The 15,829-nt window shown below is 38.0% G+C and overlaps 1 protein-coding gene across 3 annotated transcripts in view; it reads right to left on the reverse strand.

Moving 5' to 3' along the window:
- The window catches only part of Ac76E (adenylate cyclase type 2 Ac76E), a 313,695-nt gene that overhangs the window by 113,210 nt on the left and 184,656 nt on the right, over positions 1-15,829 (reverse strand). For all 3 annotated transcript variants that reach the window (XM_090397688.1, XM_090397687.1, XM_090397686.1), the window contains one exon: positions 14,165-14,320. In XM_090397688.1, coding sequence (XP_090253814.1) covers positions 14,165-14,320 — 156 coding nt within the window. The remainder of the gene's footprint in view (positions 1-14,164; positions 14,321-15,829) is intronic.

Genomic DNA, 15,829 nt, shown 5'->3' on the forward strand with positions numbered 1-15,829 from the left:
TCAACCTCTTATTTGCATCCTAACTAAGCATTTCCTGGCATTAATATAGGTTCCCTATCTGCTGGCTAGGAATCCTATATTTATGCTGTTATTATATATCCCATTATTCTTGTTTGACCAGTGCATATCTTTAAGGTACATTTATCTGTCAAATGAAAAGTTCCCAAGTTATCGAGGTCCAGAGGAAACAACCCTGCCACTGATCCTTGAGAGTAGCTAACTCGCCTTCAGCCAAAAAAAAAAAAAAGTCCTTTTATTCTGAGATGAAATTTCTCACATTTTTTTCAGATTTTTTTCTACCTACATAGCACATTCAGATGGGTGATATCATGGTTCTTAAAAGAACTGGGCGATGGACTGAGTCCTTGACTCTTTATCCCATCATCTGAATGAAGAAAATCTGTGTGGATGGAATGTTATAGAGCTAAAAGCTCTAGTCGTGGCTGGGTAATGGCAATAGCCAAGCCTCAGTTAAAACTTCATTGGCTACAGCATTGCCATTTGCTGTAGCTAATGGCAATGCTGTGGCCAATTACCCTGGAAGTCCTAAAAAGCAATATCATGGTTTAACATTAACATTTCTGGCTAGATGGGTGAAGAATATTCCCCTTTGTCTTGTAATGGAAGAACTTTGAATGGAGTGCTTGTGAGCTATATGCTTGCCCATTGAGGGCAGTGAAGTTAGTTGCATTCAGCTGAACTTAAAATAGATTTTGGTCTTTTAAATTTGTAGATTTCTTCTTCATTATATTCCGAGGCTTCCTTGATTAACGGGTTTGGATGGTTACTTGTCTTGGTAAAGAACTTCTCAGCTAGATTTATGAGAAAGGAAGAGATATAAGGGATATTAACTTCTCTATGGATCTGGGTGTTTCTTATGAACCAGGGGGCATCCAGAATCATCCTCAGGCACTTATTCTGTAATCTCCGAAGTTTTAGAATGTTAGAATTTGCGGTGTGGCTGCAAGCTGGGGATGCGTTAGTGATAACCGGTCTAATTACCATCTTGTAAATTGTTAATTTTGTTTGCATGTCCAGTTTACTTTGTCTGTTGATCATAGGGTAGAGCTGTGCTAAGACGTTGGATATCTTTGAGGAAATGTAACTAATATGTTTGCTGAATAGGAGTTTACTATCAAGAATCACTCCAAGATATTTAACTTCAGTCTGCCATGGAATCTTTACTCCCAATAAATAAATATCCTCCATGGTATGGATTTTCTTTCTAGTAAACAGTATGGCTGAGCTTTTCTGGGGGTTAACTTGGATCCTCCAGTCTGCCATCCACTTTTCTAAAGAGTCTATGCTATTTTGTAGTCATTTAGTTGCCAGTTTTGGGCTCAGAGAACTTGACATCAGTGCAGTATCATCAGTATATAATGCAGTGAATGTTGTTCTTGGGTTCAGAGGGATGTCTGCTACATAGATTGAAAACAGTAGAGGTGCCAGAAGAGATCCTTGAGGTACGCCTGCCGAGATCCTGCGTCGGGTTGAAACCGTTTCGCCTACCCTGACCTGCATGTATCTGTCTTTCAGATAAGAATGTATTACCTTTATTAGTCTGACTGGGAAATTAAATTTTATCAGTTTGTAGAGAAGACCTTGATGCCATACTTTATTAAACGCCTTCTCTGCGTCGATGAAGATGGCAGCTGTATTGAGTTTCCAGTTGAAACCTTTAGTAATGATTTCTACCAGCCAGTGCACTTGTTGGGCTGTACTATGGGCCCTATGGAAGCCGAACTGTTCATTAGGCAAAATTCCTAACTTATCTGTTTCTGCTTGGAATCTTGAGAGGATCACTTTCTCTGTTACCTTTCCGAGGCTGGATAATAGGCTTATGGGTCTGTAGCTTTCAGGAAGGTGAGCATTTTTTCCTGGCTTCTTCAGTGGTATGATTGTGGCTGTTTTCCATGTAGAAGGGAAATGCTGGAATCTAAAGATAGCATTTGTAATGTTGACGAGATGGACTATGGCCTTTTTTGGAAGTAGTTTTACTATTCTGTTAGTTATGCCACCCGGTCCTGGAGCTTTTCTATTGTTTAGATGGGAGATGATATTTATCATTTCTGTTGGATTTCAAGGAGTGATATGTTCTGACTTGACAATGTTCTGTCTTAAGGTTGACCTAACATGACGATGAATCTTGTACATAAGGTTGATATTTAAATTAGTATACGATGGGTTGCACTGAGATTCTAGGTTATCTACTAGTGCTTTGGCTTTCTCTTCATCTTTGTGAATTGTCCCTTTCTTGGTTTAGATAGGGGGTACGAGTTGCTTTTTGGTGCGGATTGCTCTTACAAATTTCCATACAGAATGATCTTCAGTATTGATGTTAGCCAATTTAGTTTCCCATTGATGGTTTCTGTGTTTTTGAAGAGCTTCTCGGACCTGCCTGTTTAGATTGTTCAATACTTTTTTATCTTGTGGGGCTCTGGTATTGTGGTATCTCTTCCTGGCTCTATTTTTTGCTCTGATTAGGTCCATGATTTCTTCAGGGATATGGTTTGTTGGGTTGAAGACAGTTGATTGTCTGACTGATTCAATTGCTTTCTGAATTTGTATGGTTAAGTTATTTATTGCTGTGTCAATCTCTTCCTTTTTACTGATATTGGGTACCGGACCAATATGATCGGGAAGAACCTTGGCTAACTTGTCCCATGGTATGAATGTGTGCAGAGGAGAGAATTGATCTGATGAACCTAGATTGAGCACTATGGGACTGTGGTCAGATGATAATTCGTTGACTGATTCCAATTTGAATTGGTATCTTAAATTTTTAAAAATGACAATGTCCAGCACATCTGAGCCACCCGAAGGGCTGAAATGGGTGGGCTCAGTAGGGCCGGCGACTACAACAGAGTTGAGCATTGCATAGTTGAAAAGTGTGTGGCCTTTGGTGTTAGTAGATGAGCTGTACCAAGATGTGTGTTTTGAGATGATGTCTTCTGCTATTATTATGGAGTCATTTGGACCAAGTACGGAGTCTAGATCTGTTGTCAGCAGAGGAATGCTTGGAGAGTTATATGCAGCATAGATCTTGAGACTCCCAGCATTGAAGGTATGTACCTCCACACCAGTCACCTCCAGGTTTACTGTTTTGGGCTTGTCTATTGTGTTATGATTCAAATAACTCTTTATATATATGGCTGTGCCTCCACCTCTTGTGCCAATTCTGTCGTTTCTGTACATAGCGTATCCACGGATTTTTGGATTATTAGCTGGTCTTAGGTGTGTTTCACCAATCAAGATGATATCAGCACTGAGACGAGTTGAAAGTTCTTGTAGTTCCAAAATCTTGTTCATCAATCCATTTGCATTCCATGCTATTATCTTAAGAGCTTTTGGTTTGAATTTATTATTCATGACAGATGGCTGTTAGAATGTTTTGTGCTTTGCAGGAATCTCTTTCTGGAAGATGTTGAGGGGCATGTCTTGCTGAATTCTTGAAGCATAGTGGCAAGTGAGGCTGTTAAAATGGATGTTATGTTGGAGCTTTCTAGCTCGAGAGATGTAGGAGGCTTAGTTCTTGCAGCCTCAGCATATGTTTTGGTCATGGTTGTTCCTTCTTGTGAGGAAGAAGGCAAGGTGTTTCGGACTGGAAGATGATTTGTTTAGTTGCTTAAAACGTCGTTACGTGGCGGAACAAGATTGACTTTTGTTGGTCCTCGGTTTTTTGGATTGGAAAGGCATCCCTTGTAGTTGGTGGGATGAGGTCCTCTGCAGTTTGCACAGCATGCTGAAGTTGTGCGAGGTTTGGTGCAAGAGATTGTCTGGTGTTCCTCGCCGCACTTAAAGCACCTGTAGGCTGCCTTACATAATTTTTGGGCATGTCCAAATCTTTGGCATCTATGACACTGACCTGCAGATGCTCTTTTCCTTAAGAGGCTCAGTTGTAATTTTGAGACCGCATACTACAGTCAGTTCATAGATCTGCTTTTGTGTGTTGTTTATTTCCACCAGCACCAAAGGCATTGGCCTTTTATCTGCTCTGAGCATTCTGCTCACTTTAACTGGGGACAGGCCCTGTCTGGAGAGATCAGTGGACACATCTTCAGGAGTGATACCTTCAGCTATCCCACGTAGAACAACTTTCAGGTTCTTTTCACTAGGTAAAGTGAAGGTGTGGTATGGGACGCTAGCTTTGTCCAGAAATCTGGTCATCTGTCTGTAATCCGAGACTGTAGAGGGTTGTATTTTAACTCCCTCATCTGTGTTTTTAGCACATGAGAATGAGATGTTTTGCTCTCTTAGGGCTGATGAGATAGGGATCCATTTTTCTTTATCCCTTAATATGACTGGTGGTATCTTTTCTTTAGGACCATTGTGTGCTTCTATCCCTGATGTTTTGGGTTCTTCCACATTGGTGGAGATTTTCCTCTTCTTTTTCACCAATTGGAACTCTATATCACTTTCCAAGGTATGATGTCTGCTGTCTTGGGATGTAGCATCTTCCATACTCGGGGAGTGTGCTAAATCTGATTGCGTCTGAGTTATGGGCTCTTCACTCATGTCAACCATATTATCCTCTGTGACTGCTGTGGGGGGAAATGTGTCAAAGAGCTTGACTTTTCCTGGCCAATTATCACTCAGCAGCTTTCCCAGTTTGAGGAATTCAAAGTAAACTTCCTCGAATTTGGTCTCATTTAGAAGTTTTGCCATGATAATATTCGGAAATAAGTCACGGATGGAGAAAGAGTAGAGATTGCTCAAGTGTTCCGAGCAGGTAAAGATAATCCTGTGGACTTTTGAGGGTCCACTAGCAAATCCCGTAGACACACTAAGGTGTCTACCAGCAATAAGATGTGGCAATATAAAATACAACAATGGCGATACTAGCGGCAGTAGGCCTAGCGTATCGCCCTTGTAAATTCAATAGACTTACCTGGATAAACCAGTATAGAAAATAAAGTGCCTGTTTATGACAGCAAGTAATTAACTGATATTATTAATGAATAAGCATAAATCTCTAAAAACATATCAGTCAAATTCACAATTCACCATCAAAAATACGTGACACGAAACACTAACACGCAAGCCGCCATCTTACTTCAGTACTCGAATTTTTTCATTTTCAATATCATGGTTGAAATAATGGAGATATCATATATGTCCCATATACAAGTAGAGAAAAGCTGTCACAACTTATTATTAAAATACTCTGGCTCAGAGCTAATTGTTAAAAGCTTTTTTACTTCATTATAAATTAAATTAAAGATGCCAATAAATGATATTCTTCGTTTATCCTTTTTCCAAGTGTAAGCAAACAAAGTTTGCATATGAAGTATCTTCAAGACTACACTTCATGACTTCACATGCAAACAAAGCTTATATGTGAAATATCTTCAAGACTACATTTCACTTACACTTGGATAAAGGATAAATCAAGAATATAAATTTCTTGGCATCTTTAATTTAATTTATAACCAAGTGAAAAAACTTTCAACAACTAGCTCTGACCCAGAGTATTTTAATAATAAAGTGTGAAACCTTTTCACTATTTGTATATGGGAAATATGACTTCTGCATTACCTCAACCTTGGTATCACTTCTGGGCCTGGTTCCCACTAATGCGATGTTGTGTGGATGTAGGAAAATTCACTGAAATGCATCCAATTTAGTGGCCCCACCATGCAGGTGGAGCCACTGAATTGGATGCCTATCCCTGAGATATGAGTGGCCCTGCTTGGTGGTGATTTGGGCCTGCAACTGCTGAGGGCTCTGCTCAGGGTGGGCCTATCACTGAAAAGAGCCACTGCTGAGTTATGAATTAAATGATCTTACAGGTCACTTATTTTTGGGTGATTTGAAGGATTGTATGAGTTTTTGTAAAGGTATCCCTGCGTAAGTAGTATACAGTATTTATAAAAACAGATTTATATCTGATATTAGGTGAATGGAATGCAAAAGTGGAAGAAAAAGAAGAATGGGGCATCACTAGAAAATTTGGTTTAGGACTGAGGAATGAAACAGGAGAAAGGATGTTGTAGTTTTGTGTTGAGAACAGTTGTTTTATTGAAATTACTTGCGTTCAAAAACATAAAAGAAGACTATACACATGGACTTCACCAAATGGAGAATATAGAAATCAGATAGATTATATTGTTGCCAACAAAAGATGGAGAAGTGCTATCCAAATAGTTGAAGTTAAACTGAAATTAACGGCTAAGAAGTAACAGAAGGACAATATCAGATTTGATTTAAATCATATAAATGAAGTATTTAAAGTAGACGTTGGAAAGAAATTAAAAAGTATGGAGAAGACAAGTCTTGGGGTAATAATAATAATAATATATATCAGGAATTTATTATTATTATTACCCCAAGACCTCATGGAGTCAAAGACTCATCTGGGAGGTCCTTTTATCACACACATCTCATCATACCGTGTCTTAAACACACTCAAACTCCTTTCAGACACCACACTATCAGGCAAGGCATTCCAATCATTCACAACTCTGCATGCAAAAAAACCTGCTTCTGACTGCCCTGCTCACACCCTCTTTATACAGTTTCCAGGGATGAACTCTGGTTCTCCCCTGATCTCCCACTGTTTTCTGTAGAATCGCTCCAACATTGATCCTATAACAACCCCTTACTAACTTGTAGGTCTGTATCATATCCCCCCCCTCTTCCTCCTATCCACCAGACTCTATAAATTGCATCTTCTCAATCTTTCCTCATACTCAACATTCCAGAGGTCAGAGACTACCTTAGTCAGTCACCTGTGGACCCTTTCCAACATCTCTTCATCCTTCTGAAAACCCGGTGACCAAATCTGGACACAATAATCCACGTGTGGCCTAATCAAAGCCTTATACAATGGAACAAGAATTTCTCTACTTCTACACGTCAGTGTCCTCCACATCATTCCCAGAAGTCTTTGTGTTGTCTTCACAATTTTGGCAATGTGTCTCCTAAATTTCAGATCCTTATCCACTATCATCCCCAGATCTCTTATTTCCTCCACCTCCAACAACATATCCTCACCAAGCATAAATTCTGCATCTCATCTTTGTTTCCCAGATTTTAAAGCCTTACATTTTAATAAGTAATTAGATTACTAAAACATGACCTCCCTTTAGCAAATCCATGCTGTCCATCAAAGATAATAGCATTGTTGTCAACCCAATTCTGGATCCTATTTCTCACAAGCTTCTCTAACAGCTTAACCACAAAACCTGACACACAGATAGGCCTATAATTTGATGCTTGTGTTCTATCACGTCCCTTATGAAGTAGGACAATCTTGCCCTCCTTTAGGAACTTGACCCTGTGCAAGACTCATATTAAAAAAATATGTCAAGGCAGGTGTCAACTCCCTGACACATTCCTTCAGAATAAGTGGCGATTTATTATCAATCTCACAGCTTTATTAACATCTAGTTTGCTCAACTTCCCATACATCTCTTGCTCACTTACAGTCAATTTCTCCTCTCTATCATCAACTGCTCTCAATCTCTCCATGAATTCGCATTCACAAGATCGAAAGACCTTTATGAACTGCTAATTAAGTATCCTCACTATATCTTCTGCAACAGCTGTCTTTATACCATTTTAACCAATCAATGTCATCCTTCTTCCATAATCATTCTTTTTTTTACTGCCTACATATCGAAAGAACTCCTTAAGATTCCTTTTGGCTTCATTAGCTAACTGCTACTCATACTTCACAGTAGAAGCTCTTCAAATAGCAAAGGAAAGAAGAAAAATGAAATTTCAGAGAAACAAAGAAAGGGTTAGACAAGCGAGTGCAGATTTCCATTGACAGGCTAGGAAAGATAAGGAAAACATCTAAACAAAACATGTAATAAATTGAAGAAAGCAATATTATAGGTAGAACAAGATCTGTTTAGAAAAATAAATGAATTTACAGGGCAGTTTATCCCTAGATTACCAGTTGTAAATGGTAATTTGTGAAAATGTCTGATGGAAGAAGAAGCAGTGATAAAACGAACACTGTTCGAGTGGAAGAAGGGGTGCAGCAGGGTTGTATACTGTGGCCCTACCTTTTTAATATTTATAGTGAATATATTATGAAAATGGCTAACCTAGACAAAGATCTAGCTGGTATTAAGATTGGTGGCAGAAAAATAAATAATTTTTTAAGATATGCAGATGATACAACCCTCATAGTAGAAACTAAGGAAGATCTGGAATGGTTGATTCTATTGGTTAAGAGCAAAAGTAACAAAGCCGGGCTTAATTTAAATATCAGCAAAACCAAAGTGATGGCTACTAGCAATTTAAATGAATTTATAATAGAGAAAGATAAAATAGAAATCATTGAAAGTTATGATTTACTGGAGTCCAGAATCAGAAATTATGGTAAATGTGAAGATGAAATTGAAAGAAGGATAGTCATAGGAAAAAAGCTATGTTAAACTAATGAAAGAAAGGCTTATGTAAGGCCATAAAAGTTAGAATTTTTGATATTTAAAAAAGCCTCAAAATCAGAAAGTAATAATGCATTAAAGGAAGTAACGCAGGCTTAGGGCAGTTTTAAGACTAGGTAATAAATAAATAAATCTTCTTCCTTATCCTCCTCAAGAATTAAACATTTGCTTGTTCTGGCTTCATCATCATCATCATCAAATTCCTGCCATGTACCCTCAAGGGGTGTACAGGATATGACAGTACTACATGAAAAAATTACATCATTACTAACTTCCTATCTACAATTTTCCTCCAAATCAGTCTGTTACTTGTCAAGACTCCAACATTATCAGATCTTATATTTCTATCGTCTAAGGCACTTTGTACCGTATCAATCCACCTATATCTTGGTCTTCCTCTTGGTCTTTTTGCTGCCAACCTGGCAGAGAACACTTGTTTTGCTAATCTTTCTTCACCCATTCTGTTTAAGTGACGATATCACCTAAGATTAGCTCTGCTAACGCATTCCTGGATGCTGACAATGTCAAGTTCTTTCCTAATATCCTCATTTTTAATATGATATTTCCATTGATGCCATCTGTTAACGCCTCTAATCTTTCTCAGGACTCTCATATCTGCGGTCTCTAGTCTTTGGTCAAGTGTTTTACTTCTGACCCAGCTCTCAGATCCATAAGTTAAAATTGGTTTGAACACAGTCTTGTATACAGCTAATTTAGTGTTCCGACTAATTTCTTTCTTATTCCATATGAATTTATTCAATTGACTTCCCACGATACTAGCTTTGCTGATTCTGTTGTCTATTTCTATATTTAGTTTACCATCTTCAGTAAAAATTATGCCTAAGTAGCTGAAATGTTTTATTTGTTCCACAGGTTCTCCATTCACAACACAGTTGACATTTTCAATGATTCTGCCTATTTTCATTGTCTTTGTCTTTTTATTGCTGACCTTCATACCATATCTACTACAACAGCTATTCAATTTAGTCAGAGAATCTTGCAGACTTGTAGCGGATTTATTTAGAAGTATAACATCATCCGCATAAAGCAAAGAGCTGACATTAACATCTCCAATTTTGATATCAGGTTTAATACCACATTCCTTCATAATGTGATCCATATAGATAATGAATAACAGAGGGGATAATGTACATCCTTGTCTCACACCAGATTTAACATTAAACCATCTTCCTGTACTTCCTTCAATTCTAACTGCTGACTCACAACTCAAATAAAGACTAAGTATTGCTTGATATAATGCCCCATTGACACCATATAACTGCAGCGTATTGAATAGCTTCTCTCTTGGCACCTTGTCATATGCCTTTTCCAAATCGACAAAACTTAAATACAGATCTTTGTTATATTCCCATGCTTTCTCGACTATTTGTCGTAAAGTGAAGATCTGATCCTGACAGCCTCTATTTGGCCTGAATCCAGCTTGTTCTTCACCAAGCTTTTCTTCCACAATTCTTCTCAACCGTTTCTCAAGTATACTTGCATAGATCTTGCCAGGAACACTCAGTAGGGAAATACCTCTGTAATTCTCACATTCAGTTTTATTTCCCTTTTTATATATGGGTACTATAAGAGCTCTACTCCAATCATCGGGAATTCGTCCCTCTGTCCAGGCTTTCTGAACTATGCAGTGCAGCCACTGTAAGACTCTTATACCACCATACTTCAGCATTTCTGGTCGAATATCATCTACTCCTGCTGCCTTTCCACATTTCAAGCCTTTGATGGCTTTTTCTACTTCAAGTATGGATATGTATTCCTGACTGCATGCCTGGTCAGTGTTTTTTATCACTGTGCTGTCATCACTGCTTGTTTCATTTAGCAGTTTTTCAAAGTAATTACTCCATACTTCAAGGATATCTTTTTCTCCTGTTTTCATTTCACCTTTATCATCTCTAATTCCTTTTACAGCACTCTTTCCTCCATTCCTAAGTTTCTTCAACAACCTCCAGAATATTTTGCCACCTTCTTGATATTTATTTTCTATATTCTTGCCAAAGTCCTCCCATGACTTTTGTTTAGCTAGTTTTACACACTGTTTAGCTTTCTTACATTTGTCTCTGTATTCTGTAAGAGTAAAAGCTGACTTATTTGCCAGGAACTTTTGATATGCTTTCTTCTTTTCCTTCACTGCCTCTTTAACTTCCTGTGTCCACCAGGGAGTTCTGATTTTTTTATCTTTGCACACAACCTCACCACATGCCTCTCTGGCAGAATCAATCAATGTTTCCTTCAGAGTTTGCCACTGAATCTCCAAGGTTTGATTCCTGTTCTCAAACTCTTTCATTTTCTTTTCAATAATATTTCTGTATTTTAGTCTACAGTTTACATCTGAGAGCTGCTCAACTTTTATTCGCTTTAAAACTTTCTTACATGTTATTCTTTTCAATATGAAATTCAATTTTATCCTGCTCAAGACTAAATAGTGATCACTTCCAATTTCAAATCCTCTGTACACTCTGGTGTCCTGCACCAGGGAGAAAACATCACTATCAACAAAAACATAGTCAATGAGACTTTTCTTATTCCTAGCCTCTTCTCTCCATGTGAATTTGTGGACATTTTTATGTTGGAACATGGTGTTAGTAATAACCAGTCCATGTCCTGAGCAGAAATCCAACAGATATTTGCCATTATTATTAGCTTTGCTCTTTTCTCCAAATTTTCCCAAAATATTTTTGTATGTCTCACAATCATTTCCTACTCTACTATTTAGATCCCCAACAAGGACCAACTTTTCCTTTTTCATTGTGTCAGTTGCTTATTCTAAAGCCTCAAAAAATTCCTCCACTTCTACCTTAGTAGAACCTTCTGTGGGACCATAGGCACAAATAAGTCTCATTGTCCAGTTCCCCATTCTCATATTTGCCCACATTACTCTACTTGAGACTGACTGCCATTCAAGAAGATTAGCCTCGTATTTTGTGTTGAATACTATGGCTACTCCTTCTTTTCCTTGATTGTTATTGCCTGAATATAACATTTTGTATTTATTGCTCAGAAAGATCTCACCAGTTTTGGTCTTTTTTGTTTCAGTCACCCCTATTATGACGATCTGGTACTTATCTAATTCCTCAGCTAGCATAAAGAAATTGGCCAAGGGTGGGGAAAGTGGTGAACCCATGGCTGTCCCCTCTATCTGTTTGTAGAACTTTCCGATATCTCAGCCCTATTTCAGTTCACAATGAACTCAGGCTATTTCGTTTGGCAAGGAAAGTTCTACAAACAGATAGAGGGGACAGCCATGGGTTCACCACTTTCCCCACCCTTGGCCAATTTCTTTATGGAGACATTTGAAGAGAAAGCCTTAAACTCCGCCCCACAAAAACCCACTATTTGGCTTCGTTATGTGGATGATGTGTTTGCTATTTGGCCACATGGCTCAGACACACTCCACTCCTTCCTAACACACTTAAACAACCAACATCCCAGAATCCAATTCACCTTAGAAAAAGAGGAAAACAACACCCTCCCCTTCCTAGACACTTTAATCACCCGCCAGCTTGATGGATCTTTGGTTTTCTCTGTTTACAGAAAACCCACCCACACTGGCAGATACATTCACCAGCAATTCCCCCCCCCTCACAACAATATGGGGTGATAAAAACAGTATATAACAGGGCAAAATTAATCTGCTCAGATGACAAGGCCCTGACTATGGAACTAAACCACATCCTCAACACTTTCTTAGCCAATGGCTATAACCCCAAAAAAATCCAAAAAATACTAAAACCTATAAACCACAACCCCCCTCCACAATAAAGACTACACCAAGTCTATCACTATCCCCTACATCCAGGGCACCTCTGAAAAAATAACTAATATCCTCAAAAAATATGACCTTACTTCCTGTTACAGACCATATAAAAAGTTGGCATCCCTTATCCGCTCTACCAAAGACCAACCACTTCCCCTAGACCTACCTGGTGTATACCAGGTCCCTTGCAGCTGCAAATTGTCCTACTTTGGCCAAACAGGCAGAACAACAAATATCAGGATTTCAGAACACCAAGACTACATCCGTTTTCACCAGTACAGCCGCTCTGGGTTGGCAGACCATGCCTTAGATACCCATCATAAAATTCGTTGGAAGAAAACAAAAATAATCCATCGCAGCAAGTTTAAATACGAAAGATTATTCAAAGAATCTTCAGCAGCTCTAAAAAACGTTCCTAACCTCAACAAATTTGGGTGCATGAAACTGCCCCAAATTTGGGAGACTTTCATTATGAGAACTTCAGCCCAACTGCCAAGACTACCAAATTAGCCCGTAAGAGGGCACCATTAGGACTTTAGGAACAAAAGTAGTTTCTTACTTTCTTCCTCATTTGCTTTGTTAAGTTCCTTAGTGCACATACCATATCTTTATGTTCCTGAAGATGGCAATGTGACATTGCCGAAATATAGAAGTGATTCATTAAAGTTATCTTTAATTAAAATACTTCATATGCGTTGTTAATTCCGTAAATTAATTACCAGTTATGTCTAACCAACGTATAAGTCTTACTACTAGAATTATTACAATAAGGTGACAGGTGCATTAGATAAGGGAGAGGAATACAGAGTAGTATACTTAATTTTTATAAATGCTTTTGATAGTCTCCCACATGATAAATTGATAGTTAAACTAGAACAGATAGGGTTGGATATTAGATTAGTGCAGTGGATTGGAAACTGCATGTCTCTGATAGATATCAGCAAGTTGTGTATGGAGGAGCAATATTCCATAAGAAGAGGAAAGTAACTAGTGGTGTGCCTCAAGGATTTGTTTTAGGGCCAATGCTGTTTAATCTGTATGTTAATGATATTGGGGAAGGTTTGAGTGGGGATTTTCAGTTATTTGCAGATGATGCAATGTTGGGAAGAACTATGAGAAGTACAGTAGATATTATGGCTTTACAGGAGATCTTGAATACATCGAGTGAATGGGCATGGGAGTAGATCTGCCAGTTCAATGTTGCAAAGTGTAAGGTTTTAGAATTTGGAAAACAAAGATGGCATGTAGAATATACACTTGGTAAAGATATATTGGAGGCAGTGTGAGGAAATAAGAGATCTGGGTGTGATGGTGGATAGGGATCTAAAATTTCGAGGACACTCTGCTAAAGTTATGATGACAGCACAATGAATTCCATCAATGATGTGGAGGATGTTGACTTGTAAAAGTAAGGATTTACTTTATATGGATTACTCTGCACAGATTTGGTCACCCGGTTTTCAAAAGGATGAAGTGACATTGGAAAATCCAGCAGCAATTCATTAAGGTGGTTTCTGAAATGCTAAGTACAAAGAAAGGTTGAAAAGATAAAATTTACAGAGTCTAGTGGATAGGAGAAGGAGTTATATGATAGAGATGTACGAGTTGATATGGGATTATCAGGTTAACATTGAAGAGGTTATCCATAAATTGATGGGAGATGGAGAAGAACAAGTGGTCATCCCTGGAAGCTCTAAAAAGAGGACAAAGGAGTGAGAATCAGGTTTTTTGGCAGAGAGAGAGAGAGAGAGAGAGAGAGAGCAGTAAATAATTGAAATGCATTGCCTGAGAGTGTAGTATCTGCAGGGAATATGAATGTCTTTAAAGCAAGGTATGATGAGTTATGTGTACCTCCAATGATGAGTCTTTGACTCCATGGAGGTCTGAGGATAATAATTAACAATAGTAATAATAACTGATCAAAATTTGAGATAAGGTGATCATGTTCCAACATTGAATGTCCTCTTTTAAAGCTGGCAGTGTAACTTACCTCTGTCTGGCGTCTGCTAAGGAAGTGATCAGCAACATGTGCGGGAAGTATGTTTTGCAAAAGTATCCTATTCATACCTCCCATTGTTTCCAACTCATCCTGTTCAACACGAAGTTTATTTCTCCACAGAAACTCTGCTCTGCAGATGCACTCCATCTATAAGATATGAGGGGAAAAGGATGAGATATCTACAATTAATGAATAATGCCATGAAATAAGATCAATAACTTTATGAATTGTGAGCATCCTTTTAAAAGAAAGGATTTGATCTGAGAATAGATGGATGTGTGTTATGTGGGATTAAATTTCATTGCCCATTAAGAAATGATAAATCTAAAACAACTGCAGTGAGGATAATAATAAATCTCAGCAGCTGAAAAACTTCACTAAAAGGAATTACTATTATTATTACAATTCATAAAAGCCAGCAGACAGAAAAAAAAGTTGCCAAGGACATAAACGCATCACAAGACAACACACCAATCTTTCTATCTGACATTATTCAATCAGAATCCATTATACCAAGCAAGAAAAGCAAAAACAGAAAAAAAGTATCAATTTTTGTGGGTTCAGAGACGGCAAGATATTCTTGAGAAAGTCACAAACATCAAAGCCAATACAAATAAAAAGCTTGGAAGACATAGATAGGATGCCAGAGTGAAACAAAAGACTCCCAATTAGTTCAAAAAGAAGACCTCAACACAACAAAAATGAATGTGAACCATCAGGCAGATGTAATAATACCAGAATACATCAGCAACTGTACTTTTGACTCGCTCAATGCATGAAAACAACAACGGTACAAATGAGAGGACTCTCCATCCTGCATATTAACATCAGAAGCATCCGAAAACATTGGTTATTAACACAAAACTTAAAGCGATATCCAAATAACACAGCTTTAAAAAACCGAATATAAGATAACATGGAATCGCCTTACAGCACAAATAAGAAATGCAAAAAGAAACTACTGCAGAGACAAATTAACCTCTGCACAAAACAACATGAAACAAACCTGGCATCTGATCAATGAGATGCTAGATTGTGCTCCTGATACCACCACCTCTGAAGCCATAAAAACACAGCTTCATGAAAGACGCAAAATCTGTTCAACAACTAGCAAATGACTTTAACCAATACTTTGCAGACTCCATCCAAGAACTGCACAGAAATATTCCTCCAATCACAAAAAGTGATCCTCCACACTTGGACCACAATCAAAACAGACATTATGGCTACAATCACAAAAGAAGCAGCTTCTCTCCATAATACATCAAATCAAACCAAACAAAGGCCCAGGAATTGATGGTATAAGACCTAAGGATATCAAGCAACATGCAACTAGCTTAGGCCCTATCCAACTAAAATTAATAAATAAAATATTTAAAACAGAACAGATACCAAGTATGTTAAAGACTGCTATAATCACACCCATATACAAACATGGAAAAAGAAATTTAATCAGCAATTACAGACCCATAGCAACACTACCAATTATCAATCAAATTATGGAGTGGATCATACTAAAGAAACTCACAGCATATACAGAGAACTTTCATATTATCCTCAAAACTTGACATCAAACCTTATTAGAAAAGCTGAGACATGTTGGACTAGATGGGCCTCTGCACAGGTGGTTTACAAACTACATTCAAAATAGAAAGC

This window comes from Typopeltis vanoorti, chromosome 9 (assembly GCF_054136105.1).
Source record: "Typopeltis vanoorti isolate ZY-2024b chromosome 9, IOZ_Tvanoo_1.0, whole genome shotgun sequence".
NCBI lineage: Eukaryota > Metazoa > Arthropoda > Arachnida > Uropygi > Thelyphonidae > Typopeltis > Typopeltis vanoorti.